This window comes from Myotis yumanensis, unplaced genomic scaffold, assembly GCF_028538775.1.
Source record: "Myotis yumanensis isolate MYYU_CA2020_CCGP unplaced genomic scaffold, mMyoYum1.0.hap1 SCAF_9, whole genome shotgun sequence".
Classification (NCBI taxonomy): domain Eukaryota; kingdom Metazoa; phylum Chordata; class Mammalia; order Chiroptera; family Vespertilionidae; genus Myotis; species Myotis yumanensis.
Window position 1 is genome coordinate 50,299,168 of NW_027223760.1, and position 26,565 is coordinate 50,325,732.

The 26,565-nt window shown below is 36.2% G+C and overlaps 1 protein-coding gene across 1 annotated transcript in view; it reads left to right on the plus strand.

Moving 5' to 3' along the window:
* The window catches only part of SDHAF3 (succinate dehydrogenase complex assembly factor 3), a 39,417-nt gene extending 16,267 nt beyond the window's left edge, over positions 1 to 23,150 (plus strand). The window contains exon 2 of the mRNA XM_070424314.1: positions 22,920 to 23,150. Coding sequence (XP_070280415.1) covers positions 22,920 to 23,123 — 204 coding nt within the window. The 3' untranslated portion in view covers positions 23,124 to 23,150. The remainder of the gene's footprint in view (positions 1 to 22,919) is intronic.
* Positions 23,151 to 26,565: the final 3,415 nt, after the last annotated feature.

The window sequence follows — 26,565 nt, forward strand, 5'->3', positions numbered from 1 at the left end:
GAGTCTTGAAAACCAAAAAAATGTAAATGAGTGTCATGTGGTTCCTTGAGCTATAATGAACACCATTTTTCTCTTAGGAAGAAGAGAGAAGAAGCTAGGAGCAACTATGCATGATCATTTTCACTAAATTCTTCTAAGAATGTTTACCTGTTTACAACTGGATTCATCCTTTCTAATATTGGGAAATAAATACTAGTCAGATACTTTGTCTTAAAGTAACATATATCTGTTACTTTAAGACAAAGAAAACCCCCACCTTTATAGTAATTATATGAACATTTATTGTGTAAGTGTAATTTCAAAAGTTGCCACATGATGGCAGAAGATCCTTGTATCTGGAAAGACAAATGGAAAAAACTTTCAGTTTTATTTGAAATAGTATTTGTCTTTTCATATTTCAACTAGTAATCTTCATGTTTGTGTTATCTGATATAGATTTATTGTTATCATTTTAAATGTTTTAACTAATTTTAAAATGGAATACGTGTTTTGTGTTTTTTTCCATTTCTCATATACAAATTTAACCCATTTTTAAGGTTTTATATATTTCCCCTGAATAGTGTTTTAAATAATTGTTTTGGTAAATGTATTTTTTTCTTAAAAAGTCAATTTAGGGGAAATTGAGTACAGTTATTTATTATTTATAGATAAATGTATGAAACCCAAAATGTGGAATTTTGACTTGATTTTAGAAATGAAGGAATTGATTCATTCTTTGTATTAATTTACCTAGAGTTTGGAATGGCCATCTCATGTTCTCTTGACTGTTTTGTTAGTTGCCTACTTTATCACTGTCAGTTCTTCTCTGAAATTTTCCGTCTTAATTTAAGAAATTATTCATTCTGTAAATATTTATTAAATGCTTACCATGTTTCATATACTACCCTAGACCCTGAAATTTATAGTGATAAAAAAATCCATAAGATATAATCAGATATAACTTTTTCAGAGCTCACAATCTTGCAAGGCAGATAGCTACCAAATACATTATTGTGTTTTGAGTTCATGTTTGTGGGTCTTATTAAAACAAATATACTTTTCATACAAATTTAAAGAATATACAACTTTTACATAGGTACAGTAGATTAATTATAAAAATATTGAATTATATGAGTGATGACTGGGAAAAGATCAAAATAAAGATTTGGAAATTTTGGGAAAACTTAAATAGTCCAAGGTTTTGTTTTGTGTTTTGAAGGATGTTAGATTCACTAGTTAAAAAGAGAGGGGGAATAACATGACATTTTTAAAGTTTTAACTAGTGACATTTTGGCCTTTTTCAGTGTCCACATGATTTTTATTATATATTGTTTGTATAATTTGTAATAAAAACTGGGACATGATTGTAAAGAAGCACTAAAATAAAATCATATAACACATGTATAGGTAAGTACTTGAAATGTAGATTTATTGACTGTTAAATTTGATTTATTGCTAGAACTAAAAATAGTTCTTTATGAAAACAGCCTTCAAAAATAAGACTAAAAAATAAAAATTACATATATCTGTTACTTTAAGACAAAGAAAACCCCCACCTTTATAGTAATTATATGAACATTACAAAAAGAAAATAAACAGAATAATTGCTCTTGGGATATATTAATGTGTGCCTTCTTTTTAGCTGTTTCTATCTGTAATATCTGTTACTTTTTTCTGAAAAAATGTAGTTTTTACAATATGGTATTAAATTTTTTTCTTGAAATTGCATGTAAGATTTTGCATATATATTTTATGATTAATTGCTGACTTCTTTAACTGAGAAAACCTTCTTTTCGAGTTAGTGTTTTTGATCTCTCTGGATAGATGTGGAATTGCTGGGTCATAGGGTAGTAGTACATGTAAGTTTTTGAAGATCCTCCATACTGTTTTCCAAAGGGGCTGCACCAATGTACAGTCCCACCAAGAATACATGAGGGTTCCTTATTTTTCACATCCTTAGCAACACTTATGATTGTTGATTTATTGATGGTAGCCATTCTGAGATATGTGAGGTGATATGTCATTGTGTGTGTTTTTAAAATACGTGTTCATTGATTTTAGAGAGAGGGGAAGGAATAGGGAAAGAGTGATAGAAACATCAGTGAGAGAGAAACATCAATCTGCTGCCTCCTGCAGGCCCCTTACTGGGGATGGATTCTGCAACCCAGGCTTGTGCCCTGACCAGGAAACAAACCAGTGATTTCTTGGTTCATGGGTTGACCACTGATCAACCCCAGCCTCTCGTCATTGTGGTTTTAATTTGCATTTCCCTGATGAGTAGTGATGTTGAGCATCTTTTCATGTTATTGGCTATTGTATGTCCTCTTTGGAGAAGTGTCTATTCAGATCCTCTGCCCATATTTTAATTGTATTGTTTGTTTTTTTTGGTGTTAAGTTATATGAGTTCCTTATATATTTTACATATTAATCCCTTATCAGATGTATTATTGGCAAATATTTTCTACCATGTAGTGAATTGTCTTTTCATTTTGTTGTTAGTTTCTTTTCAAGATGCAGAAACTTTTTAGTTTGACATAATCTCATTTGTTTATTTTTCTTTTGTTTCCCTTTGACTGAGGAGATGTGGCTTTTTAAAATATATTATTTGGGGCCCCAAGAAACTTTAAGATGCAGAAGAAGAGTAAGAAAACTACAGATATGACACAAGGCACTTGTATTTGTCAAGTATTAGGAGTATCACCATGTGGACCAGTAGTTTTATTGCTAGCTTTACCCAGTAGCCAAATAAGTTTCTATTAAATGAATACAAAAAACGTTTTATATAAATGTTAAAGACACACTTTAAAATTAAATATCCTTTGCATTTTGAAGTTATTTATTACATGTTCTTACAAGCTATTATCTTTTTAAAGTATGCTACTTTGTAAAACACTGTAATATGAAGTGAGAATTCTCGTGATCTGTCTGCAATGTGTTAAGGAAAAATAAATTATGACAATGGAAGTTCAGAGTGATATCTTGAAAAAGAAGTTATTAGAAAGGGATTATATTTTATTTGCAGCTGTTAGGTAACTTAATTGAAGATATTTCACTTTTTGTAAAAAATACCTTGTCTATTTTTTCCTCGTGTTTTTGGATTTTTGTGTACAAGAATCCAAGCTATTTTATTTATTTAAATACATTTTTATTGATTTCAGAGAGAATGGGAAAGGGGGGGGAGAGAGAGAGAGAGAGAGAGAGAGAGAGAGAGAGGAAGAAAGGAATATCAATGATGAGAGTCACTGATTGGCTGCCTCTTGCACACCCCACCCTGGGGACTGAGCCCACAACCTGGGCATGTGTCCTGACCAGGAATCGAACAATTATCTTTTGGTTCATAAGTCCAGTCTCAACCAGTGAGCTACACTGGCCGAGCTGGTAAACATCTTTTCATGTGCTTATTTGCCATCTGTATGCGATTTTGGTGAAATGTCTTCTGTTCATGCCTTTTGCATATTTTCTAATTGGGTTATATTTTTAGTTTTGAGAATTCTTTATATATTCTAGATACTAGTTTGTTTTTGTTTTTTTGTAAGATGTGGTTTGCATATATTTCTCCTATCTGTAGTTTGTTTTTCATTCTTTTAACTTTTTCAGAGTGAAAGTTTTAATGAGTTCCACTTTATTACTTTTTCTTTTTATGATCATGCTGTTGGTGTCAAGTATGAATTCTTTACCTCTTCCTAGGCTCTGAAGATTTTCTCTTCTTTCTTTCACACTCACATTTAGGCCCATGGTCTATTTTTAATTAACTTTTGCATATGATGTGAGGTTTAGCCTGTTTCTTTTTTTTTCCTTCTTCCTTTTTTGGTATATAGTCCACTTGCTTCAGCACCATTTGTTGAAAAGGCTGTTTCTCTTCCATTTTATTGCTTTTGCACCTTCCTAAAAAATCAATTAGGCATGTTTGTGTGACTCTGTTTCTGGGTTCTCTATTTTGTCCCATTGGTCTATGTGGTGGTCACTCCACCACACTGTTTCGTTTGCTGTAACTATAAAAGCCCTAACATCAGGAAGAATGATTTTTCTGAAACTTGGGGAGATCAGCTCTGGGAGAAATGACATCTTAACTGTGCTGAACTACTTCAGTTTTTACATTTCAATTTAAATAAAATTAAGAACTCAGGTTCTACAGTATTATATTTCAAGGGCTCAAGCCACATTGGCTTGTGACTACTCTGTTGGATAAGGTAGCTCTAGAATACCGTACATACTGGTTCCTGTGTCTGGAACACCCCTCCTTTTAGGTTAACCAACTTCTTATCCTTTAGATGGCACCTTGTCCTAGATACCCTCTCTGTCCCACGTCTCATTTCTCAGCCCAAGAGCTGCCATGGAACTCTGTGTTCATTTCTAATTATGGCAATTATTATGCACTCCCTCCTCTTCATTATTACATTGTGTGCTAGTTACTCCGTTACTTCTCTGCTTCACCACTAAATTATAAGCTCCTTTGAATCAGAAATTGTGTGATTATGCTTATATCTCTAGCACCTGACATTTAGTGTGTGCTCAATAAGTAGTTGGTGATGTATGAACAGTGTACATCTAGTTAATTTACTTATTTTTTGTAGACCGTCTTCCAGTTGGGATTTGTCTGGTGTTTTCCTCATGAATAAACTGGGGTTATGGGTTTGGGGAAGAAAGTCCACAGAAGTAAATGCCATTGTCATCACATCATATTAAGGATACATTATTGCCATTGTTTTGATCTCATTAATGTGTCTGATAATGATGAGCTTGTGCCTTTACTTTCTATGTTACCTTTACTTATTTCAGCATTTATGGACTATACATTAATCAGAAAATTGGATTTTATTAAGTAATGGTAAATGCTAAATCTTTAAGAGTTATCTATTCAGTAGTTGGAAAATTATCTGTTCACTATTATCTTTTTTGCTTGTGCTTGCATTATTAATATTGTTTCAACAACAGGATTCTTTATAAGCATCTTTTAAAGTCTCCTGTCCATTAGACCAAATAACATAAATTGTAAATCCACTTAACTGGCCTGGCCAACTATAGCATGTCCCAATACCAGGCTCCAGGGGCAGATTGTGGTTGTAGGGAGAGGTTTCTCTCAGTTTGGTGGCATGGGGAACTGGGGAACTAACCTTATATTACTTATTGCCTGAATCATACATGACTTTCACAGTGTTAAACAGTTATGTGACACCCTGCAATTTAAATACCAGTAAAACAAAATTTTTAAATAAAAATCCTAAATAGAAATTCTGATGTTTTCTTCCCTTGCTCCAATGGATTGCCTTGCTGTAATTTGTGTATCCCCGAGGTACTCACATCTGACACTGGAGACTGAGTCTAGAAAACTAAAAGAATTTCAAAGATTTTTTTCCTGCCTCCCTAAATTGATTCTTTTCTATAGTCTCCAGACTTCTTCAAGTGATTATTCCTTTGTGCATGGTATCCTTGTTATGCAATTCCCTTTTATTTCCTGACAACCAGACTGGATGTATACTGGTTCCTACATCCATATAGAAATCCAAGCCATTGCTAGGTTACTTGTTTTAAAACTTTTCTTTTAAGGGCTGGTTAATTAGGAGAGTACTTCTAGGAGGCTGACATTTATATTCTTTTGGAATATAGAATTTGAATGCTTTCACTGTTTTGTCTTTAAAAAAACAATCTGTTCTTTTCATCTTATAAACACCTTTCCAGTTTCCCTATATTTATGAGTAATTCTTTGAAATGGGAAGATACATGTGCTGTAATGCTAGAAAGAAATAACTAAAAAATAATATAGACCAGGATTACTTAAGGAAACCCAGTGTATAGATTATGAACCTAGACTGAGATTAATTAAAACTGATTATTTCCAAAGGGAATTTTAAACATTAACAACGTTTTTAGGATTAAACCCTTTCATTCTGTTTATTTTCTATAATTCAGTGTATAAAAATTTGATTCACGCAGCTTTTTAAATATTGTTTATTATAAAGTGAGGTGTATATACATCTTTGGACATTTTTGACATGTTCTTATTGTTAAGAGATTCTAGTTAATAGATTCTGTATAAAGCAATACTTGGACAATTGATGCTACCATATATTATTCCAAAGTAATAGAAAATTATGCATTTTTTGTTGGGGTTGGTTGGGTAGCTATAATCCTTTTAAAGAAAACATGTACCTTATGCATTTAGGCTATAATATATTCTATTTTGCTTTATACATTAATATATATTATATAAGTATGTGTTACATGTATACATATTATATAATATTTCTGTTACCTTATTTCGGCATTTATGAACTATACATTTATCAGAAAATTGTATTTAATTAAATAACTAAAGACCCAGTGCACGACATTTGTGCACTGGGGGGGGGGGGGGGCGGAAGGGATCCCTCAGTCAGGCCTGTGCCCTTTCGCAGTCTGGGAGCCCTCAGGTGATGTCCAACCGACAGCTTAGGCTCACTCCCTGTGGATATCCTTACTGCTGCCGCAGAGGTGGGCTGCTGTGCTCACCAGCCGTCAGCCCGGCTTGTGCCTGAACAGCGCTCTTTAAGAATGATAAATAGCAAATCTAATCACAGGCATTTTGATGTTACTCAGAGAAGAAATTCATAATACATTTAAGTATGGCATATGGCAACATGCTTGAGGAAGTTAATATTTTATGTCTATTTGACATTTTTTGAGATGCTGCCTCCTGAATTCTTTTTTGGCTGTATATTTTTAGCTCATTTTGTGAAATTACTGTGTTTTTTTGTTTGTTTAAAAATATGTATCCGAGATGAATTCAGGTTTAGGTCCTTGGTTATTCCAGATAAACTTAACAATGGCATGTTTTTCCATTTGTTACTTTGCTTTCCCATTGTTTCAAATGATTCTCCTTTTATTATTCAGATAATAGATTCCTAGTCTGCAGCATTATAATTGAGAATAATTGCATGGTATTAAATACAATTTGAATAGCTTTCTATTGACTGTTACTCTTCATTTTTAGCTTGAAAGTAATCTATAGTTATTTACATAGTTACTGTTCCCAGATGTTAATGCTAAAACTCTCTGACTCAGATGAAATTCTCCTTATAAGATAGATGTTTTCTATAGAAATTCAAGCCATTGCTTGATTACTTAAAACTTTAAGACAAATTAAATTTGAGTATATGTGATTTCACTTACCTAATGATTTATATTATGAAATTTAACATCCAGTTAAATTTATTTTTGGAATTTGGTGTTAAGTAGCACATACTGGTGCCAATTTCTTTACAGCTCTTAAAAAATACTGTATAGTCTGTGGGACTCTACTTCACAATTAGCTGCTATTGGTTAGAACTAGAAGAAGGAATGATTACAATAGCAGTGTTTCTGCTCAAAATAATTTATTGAAATATGTATATACACATGTAAACAGGCTATATTTGTTTTTATTTTTAATGTTTTTGTTAGTGACAATATAAAGAAAATATATTTGCTGAGAATCTAATTGAACAGAACATATTAAAAGGAAGTCATTTGTCTTTAAGTTCTTTATTTTATAGCAAAATAGCATGCCTATCTTCTAGGTTCCTTTGATACTAGGAATATTTGTATAGTTAATGCCAGCTTCCATAACAGATAGTCCCAAAGTGTCAGTGGCTTAATATATAAATATATGTCTTGCTCTTGAAACGTGTGTAGATGTCCTGTTCAGGCAGTGATACTGGAATCTAAACTCTTTCAATATTGTAGATATTTCTCATGAGTGTGATCTTCTAAGTATCCAGAAATATGTGGTGCTTCTCAGCACTCTAACTCCCCAAAGCATCTCGTTTACCAGCCTCTCATTCCAAGTGTTTTGGTTAGTCTGTTGTTTGCCTCAACTGTTATTCCTTGTCCTAGGCATCAGTGACTCGTACATTTGCCTTACATGTCTTATAAATTGACTCCTCGTGCCCCCAGCACTGGAGAGTTCATAGTCGATGAGATAAAGGCAAGTGCCCTTTGAGCTACTCCTCCAGGAAGTCGCCAAACAGGTCACAAAAAACAATCTTAATTCTTTGAGTGTAAGATCTGTTTTATTCCCTCTGATACTGGGTACCTGGACTGGGAACGTGAGCTGCTGTCTTTAACACCACTGCCCATCTGGAGGGCATGGAACAGACAAGAGAGTTAGAATACCACAGAGCTCTCTGACAGACGCAGCTCTTTTTCTTGACTAAATGTTTCTTTGGTTGCTGCCAGTTTCCTGTTGGTGTCCAGAGTTCTGAAAAAGTTGGTTTTGCCAGTTTTTGCCAGTGCATTTGTTGCTTTTGTGGAGAATTGAACCATTGGAGTTCCCTACTTAACTGTTTTTGCTGACATCTGGTTCTAAGATTTTTAATGTTTGAGAATGATTTTATCCTGAGGACACTGGGAAAGGAGCGATGATAACGACAAGGATATGTTCCCCATTGGATACTAAGGGAAGAGTATCCAAATGGAGCCGCACTGTAGGCAGCTGAAAATATGGGACTGTAGTGAAAGGCAGAGGTGTCAGGGTTTGAGGTCAGGCTTTGGATTTGGTAATGTTGAATCTCTGGAATTTAGAAAGAACAGCAAAGGGCTGCTGAGGCTTAGGTTTGAAGAATACAGTCATTGTTAAGAAACCTGTGAAGTTAGGGCAATATATCATTTTTTTTCTTTTTCTAATGGGAGAATTATTTTTGGAATTTGGTGTTAAGTAACACATTCTGGTGCCAATTTCTTTGTCAGCTCTTAAAAAATACTGTATAGCCGGTGGGACTCTTACTTCACAATTAGCTGCTATTGGTTGGAATTGGAAGAAGGAATGATTACAATAGCAGTGTTTCTCTGCTTAGTTTTTATCAGAAAATCACTAATTTGTACTGAAAGAAATAAAGACCTGGATACTCAGTGTCTTCTTTATTTTCTATTACCTTTTTTTTTTCACTTTGCCAGTTTCTCTCCCCTCAGGTAGCTTATTTCTAGTTTCCATCTTTTTCATCTTATGGCTCATAAACTAATTACTAAATTCTGCAGCACACCCAAAATTATATTTTTTGCCAATCTGACAAAAAAAGTGTATAATTTTGATTCATTCACCCTGAATGGCTATTGTTGTGTTGGCCATTGTAATTTTTTTTGTTTGATAATCAAAGGGAAAAGAGGTCAGTGCCCCTGACTAAATAGTTAGTGATTCATGTTTTAAAAAGTCTTGGAGCACACCAGTGTGGCATACCGGTTGAAAATCGCTGAACTAGAGCTTTAATCTCTGCTGAATCAACTTGAAAAATAATTTCTTCTCATTCTTCTTTCCCTTCCAGTCTTTACTTCTCTCTTATTTACCATTGTTTATTACAGGCCTGCAGGCATTTGTGAAAAGTCAATGAAAAGACATTTATAAGAAATTCGAATGTACCTTGCCAATTTCCAGGATAGAATAACAGAGGCTTTAATTATTGGGAACTGCCAAAAAAAGTCCCATTAAATTAAAATATGTATAGTTTATAAATATACTATAGACTGAATCATAACCTCTCGGGAATTTCAAAATAATTTCTCTCTAATGACTTACAGGTTACTTGTCTTTTAAAAATCAATTGATAATTAGACTGGAAAAGAAAGGATATGATCATGAAAGTTTTAATTGCTCCCTAAGTGTATTTTACCAAAGTTTTAACTTTTTTTTTAATTGGAAAAGGAAGGCATTGTACTACTATAGGCTGTGTTATTGAAAGTAGAAACACCAAAAGCATTTCCTGGGAATATTGGTTTAGATCATGTTAACAATTTGTCTACTATTGAAGTATAGAGACTTTAAGGAAATTCTATTTAAAGTTGGATATTCAATTTTGTGAATATGTATTCTTTAAAACATTCCTGTTCTATTGTATGAGGACATAGTATAAAACTTATTATCTGTATGCACGGGAGTTTATGTACACGCCTTGAAAGTTGGTCTCATCGTAAGGCTAGGACTAACCCAGTGAAATGGGGAAACCTGTTAGAGATATGGATGCATGAACCCTGTGGAGTGCAGCATCCCCACTTTTCTGCATGTCCTTAATGTCTTAAGATAACCTTAAAAAACTGGGAAATGAGAAAGGTGAGAATGAAAGCATGCTGGTAGGGTTCCTCTTTACTCTGTAGACAGCATTAGAGATAGGTCCAGCCTACACAGTCACTGTCTCATTCTTCTTGGAACCTGTAGTGATTAAGATTTTTAGTTGCTACAGTAGTTCTGTTCTCAACTCGCTTGAAACTGTAGTTTGGTCAGTCAGACAACCTTGGGAAAAGGGTCCTCAGGTCCAGTTCAGCTGAGGGGCCTGTACGTCTCATTATTACGATAATTGAAAATTGTTATGGAAATCAAAACTTTTTACATTTTATTGAGAATTTATAGTTAAATTATATTTATTATCCCTTTAAAGATAGGTTCCTAATTCTGTTTGAGAAGTTATTTTATGTAGAAAGAATAAATATGACTGTATATGAAGTGGCAAATTTGTTTTGCAAAAGGGAATTATTTTTCTTAAGCTGATTTTACTACAGTATGGTATAATATTTATGAGAAATAAGCCAGAGCTTATAGTTGGGATTGAGATCTGCTATGTGGGCAGCTACAGTATAAATGATCAGAAATTATATTTTCATAGTTTTCATTTTGAGTTGTTTTAGGGATTGGCCATCACAGATATGGGTCCAGTTTTTCTTTATTTTGATTAAAGTCTAGAATTTTTACTTATCCTCTTTGTTTCTAGTAAATCTAGGCCTATGTGTTTATGCCCATAAATTTCCCAGAAACTTTACTGTGGTAAATATGGTATATATAAAATGGTATATACTATAGAATCCTATCTAATAAAAGACAAACAGGGTAATTGACTGTACCTTCGCTACGCTTCCCATTGGCTAATACAGGCAATATGCAAATTAACTGCCAACAAAGATGGCGGTTAATTTGCATACACAGGCACAATGATGGGAGGCTAAAGGGGAAGGACGGAAGAACAGTGATCGGAAACCCAGGCAGCAGGCAAGAGCTGCCCCCGGCCCTGGATCGGAGAACCGGGGCCGCCTTTGCCCGTCCCCCAGCCGGTGATCGCAATCGGAAAGCCGGGCCGCAGGCAAGGCGGCACCCCCGGGACCCAGGAGCCGCCTTGCCTGCGGCCCGTGATCCTGATTGCGAAAGTCGAGGCATGCCTAAGGATTTTTTGTACACGTCCCACAGTATAGAAGCAGAGTCAGAATCAAGACATGGAGTCTTACCTCAGCCTGGGGTGTTTAAAAGTATCTAAAAATAGCAGTTCCATTGTGGAGTCCACCACCATGTTTGCCCCAACGGGAAGATGCTGAGGACTTCCAGGGCAGCCCTATAACCTCCAGGCGGCGACAGCAGCTCTGGAGAGGGAAAAACTGCAGCACCTCCTGTGTCCGAAGTGCTAGCACCTCAAATCTTGGCCTATCTCCAGCACAGCAGAGAAAGGCTGAGAGAGGAGAGGTGGGTACGGTGGCTCCAGTGGTCCAAATCCTGTCATTGTCTGCATTACCTAGCCTGGCGCCCTCCAGAGCAGCCTCAGTGCCAGTGCAGAGGAGGCTTTGGAAAGGGTGGTGGTGAGGAGAATGCTTCCCACTCTGGATACCCAGTGAAACTGCTGTCAGGAGCCTTCTAGGGCTGGCAGGAAAACGTGGCAATAAGTGAAGAATAATGTCTCAAAATGAAGAGGTTGGTTTTTGGTTTTTTCTCATCAGCAAAATGTGAATATTACCTAACCCACAGACTTTGCAAGAATTAATTGAAATAAAATTCCAGAAATCATATAATGGCCGGGCTGAAGTAGATAGGTTGGTTGAGCGTGAGCGTGGTCCTGTGCATGGAAAGGTTGCAGGTTTGATTCTAGGTCAGGGCACATACCTGGGTTTCAGGTTGGATCCCTGGTCGGGGCTCCTAAGGAAGGCAACTGCAGGGATGTTTCTTACATTGATGTTTCTCTCTCTCTCTCCCTCTCTCTTCCACTCTCTCTAAAAATCAATGGAAAAATGAACTAATGCCATATCTACAAAAGTGGATAATCTAAAAAAAAAAAAAAAAAAAGTGGGGGGGGCGGCTAACTGGTTTGGCTCAGTGGATAGATCCTGGACTGAAGGGTTCCAGGATCGATTCCAGTCAAGGGCATGTACCTTGGTTGTGGGCACATCCCCAGTTGAGGGTGTGCAGGAGGCAGCTGATCGATGTTTCTCTCTCATTGATGTTCCTAACTCTCTATCCCTCTCCCTTCCTTTCCATAAAAAAAATCGATATATTTAGAAAAAAAACAACGGGTAAGTATGTAAAAAAAATATAACTTTTTAGGGGCATATATGTTATCTATACTAAAAAAAGGTAATATGCTAATTAGACCAGACATCTTTCGGACATCCATCCAGACATCCTTCTGGACAAAGCCACTGTGTTGGGGGCTAAGGCAGAAGCTGTTACAGGCGATCAGACTGGCAGGGGAGGGCACTTAGGGGCAACCAGGCCGCCAGGGGAGGGCAGTTAGGGGCGATCCAGCTGGCAGGGCAGCAGTTGGGGTGATCAGGCCGGCAGGCAGGCAGAAAGGTTAGGGGCAATCAGGCAGAGGTGGTTAGGGGCGATCAGGCAGGTAAGCAGGTAAGCAGGTGAGCTGTTAGGAGCCAGCAGTCCCGGATTGCGAGAGGGGTCCCAGATTGGAGATGGTGCAGGCCGGGCTGAGGGACTCCTCCTGTGCATGAATTTTGTGCACCCGGCCTCTAGTAATTTTCATAATAAACAGTTCTCAATCATCACAATAATGAAGAGACATACAGGCCATATATGGTTAAATTTGGTGAATACTCCACTCAGCTGATCTTGACCTTAGGATCATTTTCCAAAGGTGGTCTGAGAATTGACCAGACTACAGTTTTAAGCAAGTTGAGATCAGAATCATTGTAGCAACTAAAAATCTTAGTTTTAATTCTCAGGTTAATAATGAATTATAGGTCGATTATTTTCATCCTGAGGTCATATTGAATACATTAAATTTCCATTTTAACCTAATGATTAAAGATTTTATTGAGAAAGTAACCCTTCTCCAACCCTTTTAGACCATCTAAAAATGTTAATATTTCTGTTTTTTTTTAAAGTTTTAAATGTAAGATATACCAAAGTTAAATAAAATTATATAAAATCTTGCAAAGACATGAATCTTTGTAGTCACTTTAATTTTATATTGATAATTTTTTAGAAAATGTAACTATAAATTATGATTACTCCATTGAAATTTACTTTGGTACTAAGTTAAGCTCCATTTAACTATATTGCTTTCTTCTCCAACACACATTCAGTTGATTTTAGTAATGTTCCAGGGCCCATGTTAGCTTTTTATCTTTACAATGGGAATTGACTTTTGCAAATACTTACTAGTGTGAAGTATTTAACACACATTATATGTGACATTAAAAATAATCATAAGTTTTGTTTTATTGGCATTTATAGATGTGCTACAGAACACAGTCTATGACTTTTTTTTTTTTTTTTGGTTGTAAGAATTGAGAGAAATGAGACAAAGCAGTCAAAAGTATGTGATATTGTCAGTACACCCAGTTTTATATGATATAGTAGTTGCTCCTATTTAAGTTATAATTTTTATTTGGTGAAAAGGGCTTCAGGGCATCCTTTCCTTATTATTTTTCATTAAACACTTAAAATATTTCAAATTTATTATTAAACACCTCTCAGTTCCTGGATATTAGAGGGTTGAATAAAGAGCAGTGTTTAGAATAATTGGTCCCTTCTCCCCAGGTAGTTAAGTTAAGCAGAACTGATCTTTTGCATGGGCTGAGCACTAACATATATGTTTGGACTTTGTGAAGGAAAGAGTCAGGAAAAGAGAATGTCGAACATTATAGTAGTGGTTCTCAAACTTCTGGGGATCTCAGACTAATCTGGAGGACTTTTAAAAAAACAGTAGTTTCTGATTCTGTAGATCTGGGATCAACCTGAGAATGTACATATTTAACAAGTTCCCAGATGCTGCTGATGCTGGCTCTTTTCGAGACTTAAGACAGAGATAAGGCTGACAGGAAAATCAGAAGGAAGACTTCACTTTAGGAAATACAGATGAGAAATCTAAGAAGCAATTAGGGAATAAGGTCTCGTTCAGGAACACATGCACTACCTGCCAGAAAGACAATCATTAAACATCCTTTTTATTTTTTCAAAGTTTTAAGTTTACATGATTTCAAGAGTCAAGTAATACCAAAACATTTACATTAAAAAGTCATCATTCTATCACATTCTTCCTCATTTCTGCATTCATGTTTTCCAGAGACAGTCACTTTTAATTCTTTAGTCTGAAATCACATGATCAGATGTTCAGCTGATCTTTCTCACACACAAAATGCCTTTTTAAAAAAATGTTTTATTGATTTTTTACAGAGAGGAAGGGGGAGAGATGGAGAGTTAGAAACATCAATGAGAAAGAAACATCAGTCAGCTGCCTCCTGCACACCCCCTACTGGGGATGTGCCGGCAACCAAGGTACATGCCCTTGACTGGAATCGAACCTGGGACCCTTCAGTCTGCAGGCCGACACTCTATCCACTGAGCCAAACCAGTTAGGGCCAAAATGCCTTTTTAATAGATGCATATTACCTATAAAGAAAAATAAATCTGTAAGCCTCTGGTTGAAGTACAGAAAAGGGAAAGCATAATATTGCTATCTAATATGCAGATGAGTAGAATTGAATAAATCATTTTGATATAATATTTATAAAATATCACTGATTTTGACCTTACCCAATTTTCTGTCTAGTATTGTTTTTTTTTTAAAATGTGAATCTCAAAATATAAAGGGTTTTTATAGCTGCAGTTTCATACTTAGTCTCCCTATCTCCCTTAAATAAACAAGGCATGTGGCCCGTTGGCCACAAGTTTGACATGCTTGCTGTAAAGTTTTAGGTTGGTAAACAACAAAAATGAGGGCATTTCAGGTGGAGAGAATAGCTGGAGTAGAAGTTTAGTCAGGATAAAGCAGATACAGAGATGGATCTAATGAGAAAGGGGATTTGGGACTTCATTCATTCATTGATTGTTCATTGTATATCATGTGACTAAAACACCTTTCTTGCCACATAGGAGCTTTAGATCTAATGGCTGTGATGAATATATAAGTAAAAAATTAATAAAACTGGTAAATGTCAGAGTAGAGTTGGTTTATATATATATATATATATATATATATATAGAGAGAGAGAGAGAGAGAGAGAGAGAGAGAGAGAGAGAGAAATACTTGATAAATTTAAATAGAAAATAATGTTGGCCTACCTGAGGCTGGTTGATAGAATTTACATTTGATTCAGTAGGAAATAGGACACCATTGTGGTTTCTAACATAAGAGAATGACTAAATGATAATGTCATTGTTTCTGGTATAGAGGCAAGGTAATAATTATCTCGCCTCAATTAAAGGTGTGTTGGTTCATGGTTCTTTTATAAAGCTAGGACAGTTATACCACTCGTCATCTTGATTATTTGAGTTGTTCACAGTGAATGACAGTGATGTTTTAGAGTGAAACCAATTTTGGGGCCAGAGGGAGGACAGACTAACATAATTTCTCATAATTAGCTATATATTGAAGTGATATTTTATCTATATAAACAATTATATAGTGAACTTAAACTATAGGAAAAGTGGTAAAATAAATATATTAGTGAATATAGTTTAAATGATGTATTATGCATGGCTATGAGGATACTCTTAAAGGAAAACCATAGCTTGGAGTTCTTTGACCAGTGATGGATTTGGCATTGTGTTTCCTATGTCTTTTACTTTTTTTTTTTTTTATCAAGATGCTCTATAAAATAATTTTTTCCTCTTCCTATTTCTTTTTTAAAACCTAAGAGTAAATATCCAGAGTTCACTTTTTGTATGTTTAATCATAGTTTCCTGTAGTGATCGAGTTACTTTTTCTCTGGTTTGGTTATAGATATATTGTTTCTGGGTAACTCATGAATATTGTTGTATGATAATGTTACATTCTCTCATTTGATTCATTAGAATAATATTTAAATGCAGAAAATAACTTTTAAGACACAGTGTATTTTAATTTTCTCTTAATATTTGTCTTTTAGAAACAAAGCAGTATTTAATGTAATAATAGCCTGCTTAGGATCATGGCACATAACCACAATTGAAATGTAAAATTACTTTCAATTTCATGTGTGATTTAAAAAAATACATTATTTAATTTGATATAGTAACTCACTTGATCTTGTAGCAGATTGCATTGGAGAGTGTCTGAAAATTGTAGATTGTTACACTGTTTTTGATGAAGGCCAGAATATAAATTAGAAATTAGTTAGAAAACATACTGCTCATTTTATTATCTTGATAACATCCTAAAGATTTTCTAAAAAGATTTCAAAGTATAATTTGAATGCATCATATGTTCTCAAGTTAGTTATATAATTATTTCTCCTTTTTTCATTATGGAATGCAAAGCTTTTTAAAATTAAAGTATAGTTGACATACAGTATTATATTAGTTTCAGTTGTACAACATAGTGATTAGATATTTATATACTAGATGATGTGATCACACGAGAAGTCTAGTAAACATCTGTCACCAAAGTTATTGTGATATTATTGTTTGTATTCCCTATGCTGTACTCTATATCCTATCCCTGTGACTTATTTATGTTATAACTATAAGTTTGTACTTCTTAATCCCCTTCATTTTTTTTTTTTGCCTGTTCTCCCACCACCCAGCCCTCTGGCAACTATCAGCTTGTTCTCTGTATCTATGAGTCTGTTTAGTTTTTTAGATTCCACAGGTAAGTGGCATGATACAATATTGGCCCTTTTCTGACTTATTTCACTAACATAATATCCTATAGGTCTATCCATGTTGTCCCAAATGGCAAGAGTTTATTCTTTTTCATGACTGAGTGGTATTTTGTGTGTGTACTCAGGGGTAGGCAAAAGTAGGTTTACAGTTCTTTGCATGGAAAATAATACAGTAATTAATAAATAATAATATAAGAATTGTTTCATGTTCTCACAATTGTAAAACTATTTTTGCCCAATGCCTATATATATCTATAGATAAACACACACCGCTTTTTCTTTAGACATTCTTCTATAGGTGGAAACCTAGGTTGCTTCTATAGCATGGCTGTTGTAAATAATGCTGCAGTGAACATAGGCATGAATACATCTTTTCAAATTAGTGTTTTGTTTTCTTCAAATTCCCAGAAGTGAAATTGTTGGGTTCTTCTTTGTCCCCTGTTAGAGCCTTTATTTTAAAGTCTATTTTGTCTGGCATAAGTATTGCTATCCCCGCCTTTTTTGTTTCCATTTTCATGAATTATCTTTTTCCATCCCTTTACTTTGTCTGTGTGTATCCCATGTAGGCATTATAGGTAACGGTCTTGTTTTTTAATCCATTCAGCCACCCTAGGTCTTTTAAATGGAGCACTTATTCCAGTAACATTTAAAGTAATTACTGATAGGTATATACTTATTGCCATTTTAATTGTCTTTATACTAGCTTTATAAGTGGTTGGTCTACTACCTTTATTATGTTTGCCTTTACTGATGACATTTTTTTCTTATATTTTCTTATTGCTAGTTTTGGCCTTTCCTTTTTCAATTAAATAATTCTTTTTAACATTTTTTTTGTATGCCAATTTAGTGGTGATGAACTCCTTTGGCTTTTGCTTGTCTGGGAAATTCCTGATTTCTCTTTCAATTCTGTATGATATCCTTGAGGGTAGAGTAGTTTGGTTGGTTTTTTTTTCTTTTCATAATGTTGAGTATATTGTGCCACTCCCTTCTGACCTAAAAAGTTTCTCTTGAAAAATCAGCTGATTGTCTTACGGACTTCCTCTAATATTTTTTCTTTTGCTGCTTTTAAGATTCTCTTTTTATCTTTTAACATTTTAATCCTATAATACATCATCTGTATTTTGCATTGTGTGCTCATCACCCAAAGTCTACTCTCCTTCCTCCACCATATTTGATCCCCTTAACCTTCTTCATCCTCCTCCATCCCTTCCCCTCTGATAACCACCATACTGTTGTCTGTGTCCGAGTTTTTGTTCATTTGTTGTTTTGTTTTAGATCCCACATGGGTTGTATCATATGGTTCCTGTCCTTTTACTTATTTTACTTAACATGACACTATTTTTTAAGGCTTTTCTGATATCCCAATTAAATACAAAATCTCATATATATCTTTATTGTTGAAAGTATTACATATGTTCCCCCTCCCCCACCGCCTGGAGTCACAGGCGAGTCCTGTGTATGGCTTACTGTATTGGGCAGAGGAGCCTGGGGAACTTGATTCCAGAGGGGCCCAGCTTCACGGCCACCTGAGAAATACACTTATTGGTGACACTAGTGCTACTTTGTATTGTTTGTTTTCTGTGAATCAGTGTGACGCATTGGGGCTAGGAAATAGCATAGGTTATTTTTGATGATTTTTTTTGTATGCTATAAAAATGGAAAATCTATCATCAGTGACTTGAATATCACAAAACTGGGTCAAAGAGAGACAATAAGTCAAATTTACTATCATTGCCAGCATAGATTCCTCTTTTCTGTAATATAAAATATTCTGCATTAATGACTTGAGCAGCTGTACTTCAAATCCCCACAGTGTCTTTGAATTTAGTTTTTGTAATTCAGGTAACTTTCAGGTTTTTATGGAGGGGGGGTGTTTTTGTTCCTTGAGGAGGCATGGCATTTTTAATCAGTTCTCTAGGGAAAGCTTGATTAAATGCTCCAAACTTAAGTTTGTTGGTTCATTGTTGCTAATAAAATCTTACAATAATTGTAGAAGAAAGGTAACTTTTTCCTTCTAGATATAGTAGTTGTCCTTCTGTTTGGGAGTTTATATTGAAGGAGTACAAATAATTTAATTTGCTGAAACTGGAAAATTATTGTCGTTTTAGTTTTCTAGGAAATTATGGCCATAGCAGCACCATATATACCTATCTTGTAAGGGAATTTATAATTTGATTTATGTAGTTCAAAAGGCGGCGGCTTCTTATACCATTTAGGAGCCTACGCTAAATGTTTTTCTAAATATGAGTATCCTTTTGTGAGGCAATTATCTTTGTATTTATAGAGTTTGATAGTTTGGATTTCCATATGTCATGTTTTCTACAGAATCAAGAATGTTTCTAACTGTACTTTTGGGTTATTTAGTTGCAGTTTTGTTTTAAAGAACAAAGAAGGGCAAATAGTAAAAAATGTGATTAAACAAAGTAATGAGAATTTACAATTTCTTGTGTTAATCTTTACAGCCAAATTAATTACAACAGGCAAATTGATTTGGTCTCAGTTGGTAGGACATATCATGAAAAACCAAACCTATAACTTTTCTCCATTCCAAAATTTCTACTTAAAAGCTTCTCTCCTCCTTGCTTTCTTTCCCATTTAATTAAATATTATTTACATCTTTATTATGAGATCAAAACAGTACAGAGGTGAGATTTTCAGAACAAAATGTTAAAGACTGCTCCCCAAACTTTTGTGGGCATCTTTTTAGCCTCTCTCTCTCCATACATACATTCTTGGCTTTCTGTGACTATCTCTATCCCATGTTTAAAAATTGTGGCATGCAGACCAAAGGGTCCTGGGTTCGATTCCCACTCAGGTCTCTCTTCCCTTTTCTCTAAAAATCAATGGGCCGAAACCAGTTTGGCTCAGTGGATAGAGCGTCGGCCTGCGGACTGAAAGGTCCCAGGTTCGATTCCGGTCAAGGGCATGTACCTGGGTTGCGGGCACATCCCCAGTAGGAGATGTGCAGGAGGCAGCTGATCGATGTTCCTCTCTCATCGATGTTTTGACTCTCTATTCTCTCCCTTCCTCTCTGTAAAAAATCAATAAAATATATTTAAAAAATAAATAAAATAAAAAAATAAAAATCAATGGGAAAAATTTCCTCAGGTGAGGATTAGCAAAACAAAAAACAACAACAGTCAGTCTCAAATTTTGTATGCCAGGTGCATAAGAAAGTTTATTCCACTTCGATGTTATCCTGTGTGGGGCAGGTAGCACAAATCCAACAAGTCACTCTATCAGTACAAATGGTAGCTTAATGGTACATGAAGTGAATTTTATCAGAATTCACAAGCATGTGCTAAAGTATCAATTCAAATCTATTCTTTTGGTAAGGAAATTCTTGTGAAACCTATTTGAAAATAATTTTGGTGTGTTTTACTTAGACTTTTAAAATGTGTATGACTTAAGAAATTATAATAATTTTAAAGGTATTTAAGAAATATTTCCAGAAACAGAAAGAAGAAAAACTGCTGGTAAATGTAGGCTTAATTGACAGCAGGAGAAAATGAGAATTAAACAAAAATAACAGCAAGAACTAAAAGGGACAAAACTTTGTTACTCATGTAATCATTATGACCCTATTGGAAATAAAAGTCACAGGATTGAGAAAAGATACCCTTGAAGCTAACTATCAGGTTCTTCTTTGAACCCTAATGGATATACAAGAAAAATATTTCAAAGATATTTTAGAAGTTGAGATAACAACTAGTTGACTGTGTACAAGACATGTCAATATCCCAAAGTGGAGAATCTCAGTCAGCACCTACATGCAGGCTACCTGGACCAGGACTCTCAGGCAGCAGTCCCTAACGTATGCAAATATATCTCTTTCAGGGAAAACTGGCATTTCTGTTTGCTCCCTCTGTATTAAGTCCTGGGGTGGCAGCCAGTTAACACTACGGTGTCGGGTGAATTTCCCGCCAAAATATAAGATGGCGCGGGCAATTATTTAGGTTTCCCGCGCAAAATCAGGGATTTTTATGATACCTATTACCCCAATGGGTATGAAACGGTTCGCATACGCAGGTAGGTATCTTTGTGAACGGCAAACAAACAAATATTTGGTAATACGCAGTTACAATCGGCCCGAGTTTACACGTTTCCCGCACTCCACCGCAAATCTATATGAACCGAGTTAAGACGGCTCCCGCGGAGTACGCGCAATTCACGCGAGCCGACTTAACTCGTTTCCCCCACTCCAAGTGTTAACTATTTCCTTTTGAACCTGTGAACACAAGTCTGCTGGCTATCAGAGTCAGGCTATCAGAGGTGTGTCCTCTTGGCAGCAGCCACAAGGAACAGAGCATCAGACGTGTACCAGTGCCTTACACTGGGGCAAGGGAAGAGTGCTAAGTTGGTACCTGCCAGCCTCTCCATCCCTGGGGCAGATTGCAGTCAGCCACTACCTGTGTACTAAATTAGAAGCCTGTCCCTCAAATCACAGGTTTTCAAGATCTGCAAATGGGTCTCTCATGGGATTAAGTAGTCTCAGTCTGCTGTCTCTGGAAAGGATAGCCACAGTGAATCTGTATAAACTGGTTAAGAAGTGTTTCTTAGTTCACTATATGAATTGGATTTCTATAAAACATGAAGAAAATATTATTTCTTATACAAGTAAAGGTTTAGAATATAGCCAAAGAAATCCAGGAATATATGCACCACTGTGTTCATTGCAGCATTATTTGCAGTAGCCAAGATTTGGAAGCAGGCCAAATGCCCATTAGTAAGTGAGTGGACAAAAAAGCTGTGGTACATTTACACAATGGAATACAATTCAGCCATAAAAAATGAAGAAAATCTTACCTTTTGTGACAGCATGAATGGACCTGGAGAACATTATGTTAAGTGAAATAAGCCAATTAGAGAAATACAAGTATCATATGACAACTTATTGTGGAATCTAATGATCAAAATAAACTAACGAAGTGGAGACTAACTCATGGATACAGAGAACAGACTGACAGCTGTCAGAGGGGAGGGATTAAGAAAAAAAAAGACTCATGGACACAGACAGCAGTATGGTAATTGACAGAGGGAGGAGGTAGAAAAGGGTAAAGGGATAAATGGTGATAGAAGGAGACTTGACTTGGGATGGTATGAAATCTATGTCATTTTATTAACCAATGTCACCCCAGTAAATTCAATTAAAAGTAAATATAAAGAAAAATCACACTAGTCATGAAATCGTTGTTTCTCTTTTCCATGCTTGGATTAAGTATGCATTGCTGAAAAGTGGGTAAGCCACTTTAGTGTTGTGTTGATATTAAAAACCAATTACAACCCCCCCCCCCCCCCAAAAAAAGGGAATGTCTAGAATTAAAGTTTGTTTGGTGATAATGGCAGTTATAAGCAATTTAATTCTCTTAAACCACTTAGAGTAGCAACATTATCTAGAGTTAATGAATTAATTCGCTTAACCACATCATCATTAACTTCACGAATTGAAATACAGTAGTACTTCCAGCCTGATTGAAGATTAATTTTAAAGTGAGAATCTGCTTCAAAGTGTCACTTGTGTATGACGATAGTAGTTGGAATATTAGGCTGAAGATGGTGATTGAATGAGAGAAAAATTACAGCATAAAAATAATACAGAATATTTTTCCTGACAAAATGATTGTTAAATATTGAAGACTTAAAGGCTTAAACATTTTTTTTAATCTCTAGTGTGATTTAAATTAGTTTTTAAATTGAAGAGGGGGTTGAACTTAATAAATTTTGAGACCCACTTTTAGACGTATTAAGACCCGTGGCTACCCTTTGAAAACCTAATGAAAGCTATGGCTTCAGGACAGTGCCATGCTTGTTTACATACAATTTTTCACATGATTTTTGGGTAGTTTGTACTCATTTCTGAAGCCCATTCACGGACAATTCTCACCCACCCTCAATCGCCCCTACCCTGCAGCTTTTCAGGTAAAGAACTTTGCTAAAAGCTTATTAAATATCTTAAAATACTAAAAATTATTACTGAATAGTAAAGACACAACGTTGTATGTTTTTCATCAAGCTCAGAAGACTCAGTGATGGAGAAAAACAGGTACTTGGAATTAGAATTAAGTCCTCCAATGTTGAATGAATACAGACCTTATTTTAATTTTATACCTGTAACCTTCATTTTTCTCTCTTTTTACTAGGCGTATGCAGCAGTGCTATGGCAACAAGCTAACGAAAACAGCCAAAATTCAACTGAAAAAGCATGTTTTGGAGCCGCCCTCCCAGAAGAGAAACTTAATGACTTTCGTGATGAACAAATAGGACAGTTGCAGGAGCTGATGCAAGAAGCCACTAAACCCAATAGGCAATTTAGTATTACTGAGTCTGGGAAACCAAAATGTTAGTCTGTACAATAAAGCTTAACAAAAGCATTTCAAGTTCAGAACCCCTTATTTTAACTATCATTGGTTTTAAAAAATGTATTGAGCTTTTAGGCTTTGAGAATGCTGGTGTTAATGAAATATGTATTTTTATTTGGGAATGTTATGAACCCTCTCTGCAACGTATAGATCAGGTCACCGGTGGACAGAACTTTACATTATTAAGGTAAATATCAGTACTTGCTGGATGGGATTTGATTTTTGGATTAAATAAGGAAGAAGAGCTCGAAACTGGACAAACCTGTAGAATTCTGTCAAAAATTTTTAGACATATAAATTTGTTTTTAATGCTATTCTTGTTCAAGCATGGTTTTGCAGTCAACAACACTGAGGGTTGTTTGCATTTTCTATTTGATCTCTAATTTATTCTCTTGGTAAGAGACCTGTTAGACTACTGGAGGACCTCTGTAATGTCAGTTAGATTCATATGAAAGTATCAAAATTGAAGAGGCTGGTAAATACATCTAGTCCAGTGATGGCGAACCTTTTGAGGTCGGCATGTCAGCATTTTGAAAAACCCTAACTTAACTCTGGTGCCGTGTCACATATCGAAATTTTTTGATATTTGCAACTATAGTAAAAGAAAGATTTGTATTTTTGATATTTATTTTATATATTTAAATGCCATTTAACAAAGAAAAATCAACCAAAAAAATGAGTTCGCGTGTCACCTCTGACACATGTGTCATAGGTTCGCCATCACTGACCACATTTTTCAACCTTTCAGAATTAATTTGATCGAGATGCATCTTGACTCTCAAGATTAGTGAATTTGAAACAATGGATTTATTCCAACTAATTCTGTGTTCTGCAGATCTCTGATAGAGACATACAGAAATGCTGGGCTCAATTGGCAATTATGGGCTTAAATAAATGTATTATTGTTATACAAATTTAATATTAACTTGTGCTATTTTAGCAAAGAAATAGAGTTCAGTGCTAGATACCTGAAATAGTACGCCCTTTTCAAGGGTTTCAAATCATCTCAGTGCAAAAACTGATAAAAGCCAAATGTTGAATAATAGTTGCTAAGCAACTTTAAAAGAATTAACTATCTGCATAGTAATGACAAATCTAGTGAATATTGTCACTCACATTAGATGACTGAAAGGAGAACCAAGCACCAGAGTAGAAGAATAGTAAAATTCTATATTCAGAGCTCCCTGGGGGAGGTGTGGGCTAGCAGAGCTGGTTGCTGTGTTGCCCAGGCTGGAGCTGGTCTGTATTTGCTGGGCCAGCAGAAACTGCCCTCTGGTGGTGCACTGAGACTGGCAGGCAGGCTTGCAGAGGAAGTTGGGGTATAAGGGTTCTGCTCAGCAGTATGGCAGTTTGCAGCCTGGGGAAACAACTTGGGGAATGCAGGCCGGCTGGGGTTGGTGGCAAGCACACACAGTGAGTCAGGCCTCAGAAACCAACTTGTAGATGGTGAGATGGTGCCATGGGGTCTGGGATGCTCAGTGTCCATGTTGGGAGGGCCATGTTAAGTGATCACCAGTCTAGGCTACAAGCTTGACAAGAGACTACATCCTGGTGTGCTGCTAGAGGGAGTCCCACTGGATATCCTATCACACGTGCCACTGACAGCCAAGCAGCAGGAGCAAGAAACCAGCAAGAAATCCCTCTCCTGTAATAACCCGCAATGACAAAGCTTAATACTGTGCTCTCTGCAAAAGAGAAGTATTTAAATCTCCGTTATCCTACAGCTGGTAATGTGGGTGACTTGGAGAGGAGAGGCAATAGCTGGTACCCAGCACCTGTAGCTAACATAGAATGCTTACAATACACCAGACACTGGGATTTATATGGATTCTCTCATATAAACCTTAACTTCCCTATGATTTGGGATGCTATTATTTTCTCTATGTTATAGATGAATTATCTAAAGCTTAAAGAAGTTAAATAACTTCCTTGAGGTCAAGGAGCTGATGCAAGAGCTGGGATGAACCTTTTTAGTTTGCCTAGCACCTGTGCCTTAATCACTGCAGCATTGTACTTCCTCCCAAAGGAAAAGTAATTGAATTGATGGAAGTGATAGATGGATGCCCTGTTGGGTCAGCACCTATTGGTTCTGTACTCATCAAGTGGCCCTTTAGACACTTGCTTTCCAGTGGTCTTACCCTCTCAGAGGGTCTCTGAGTCAGTTTCTCAAGGACGAGCGTCACACACTGGTCACCTGGTAGTCATGCCAACAGATGGGGCCGACACCACTCTAGTCCTCTCTTCAGGGAGACACTGAGGTGTGGCAGTGAACACTAGATGATAGCAACTCTCCCAAAGGAGGAGACTAGCAAATTTCCCAAGGTTCTGAGGTCACACAAATGGCCTTCAAATCTGAAAACAGCATATCTTTCAAATTCAGGACCCTGTTTACTCTAATAACCATACCAAACATCCTTATATTTTGTTCTTAGGATTTTGGCCTTAGACCCCTCCTCACTCCATCACCTCCCTTGACTCTCTGTACCACGTATTTTGATGATTCACAAATCTCTCTCCAGTGCAAATCTGTTCCTCTTGAGTGTCATCTCTCTCATTCCCTTCACAGTTCAAAAGTGAATTCATTTGATTGCCCTAAATCTGATTACCCTTCAGTCTGGGCTTCTTTTTATGAATTCAGCTACCCAGCTGGCATTATCAAAGACTGAGTATTATCCATGATGGCTTGCTTTTTCTCACCTCCTAAATTGGCTTCCCGGATACAATTCCAATGTGCAGGGGTATGGGGTTCCCCCCAATACACAATTCTCAGATACCAGCAGAGTGTTAAAAAAAATTCAACTCAATCCTGACACTATTTACCCATAGATAATATTACACCCCACATGCTAAGGGTTCAGTACCACAAGACTCTCCCCACCACATACACACTTCAGATGCCAGCCAAAGCCCAGGCTCTTACTCATGCTACTGACCAACCAGCTATAGGTGGGCGGTCCCAGTGACATGTCCCCCCTCTTGGGGTTCAGTTAATTTGCTAGAATGGCTCACAGAACTCCAAAAACCCCGTTTATCATGAAATCGCTGACTTATTACAAAGCATATAATTCAGGAACAGCCAGAGATGAAGGAGGCGCAGGGCAAGGTGTGTGATGTGGGACGGGGTGTGGAGCTTCCATATGCTCCCTAAGCCACCCACTTCCCCCACCTCTGTGCTCACCAACCTGGAAGCTCTCTGAACCCCCATCCATAGGTGCTTCTGAAAGTCACCTCATTCACATGGGAAAAAGACCCATCATTCTAAACCCTTAGGAAACTTAAGAGTTTGGGGAGCTATGAGTCAGGAACTATGGACTAAAACCAAATGACCAAATACCTATTTCTTATAAATCACAATATTGCTCCTCCATGTGAAATAAATTCCTTTGCCTACTGACTCAGCTTTATGCAGTCCATCACCACGTCCTGT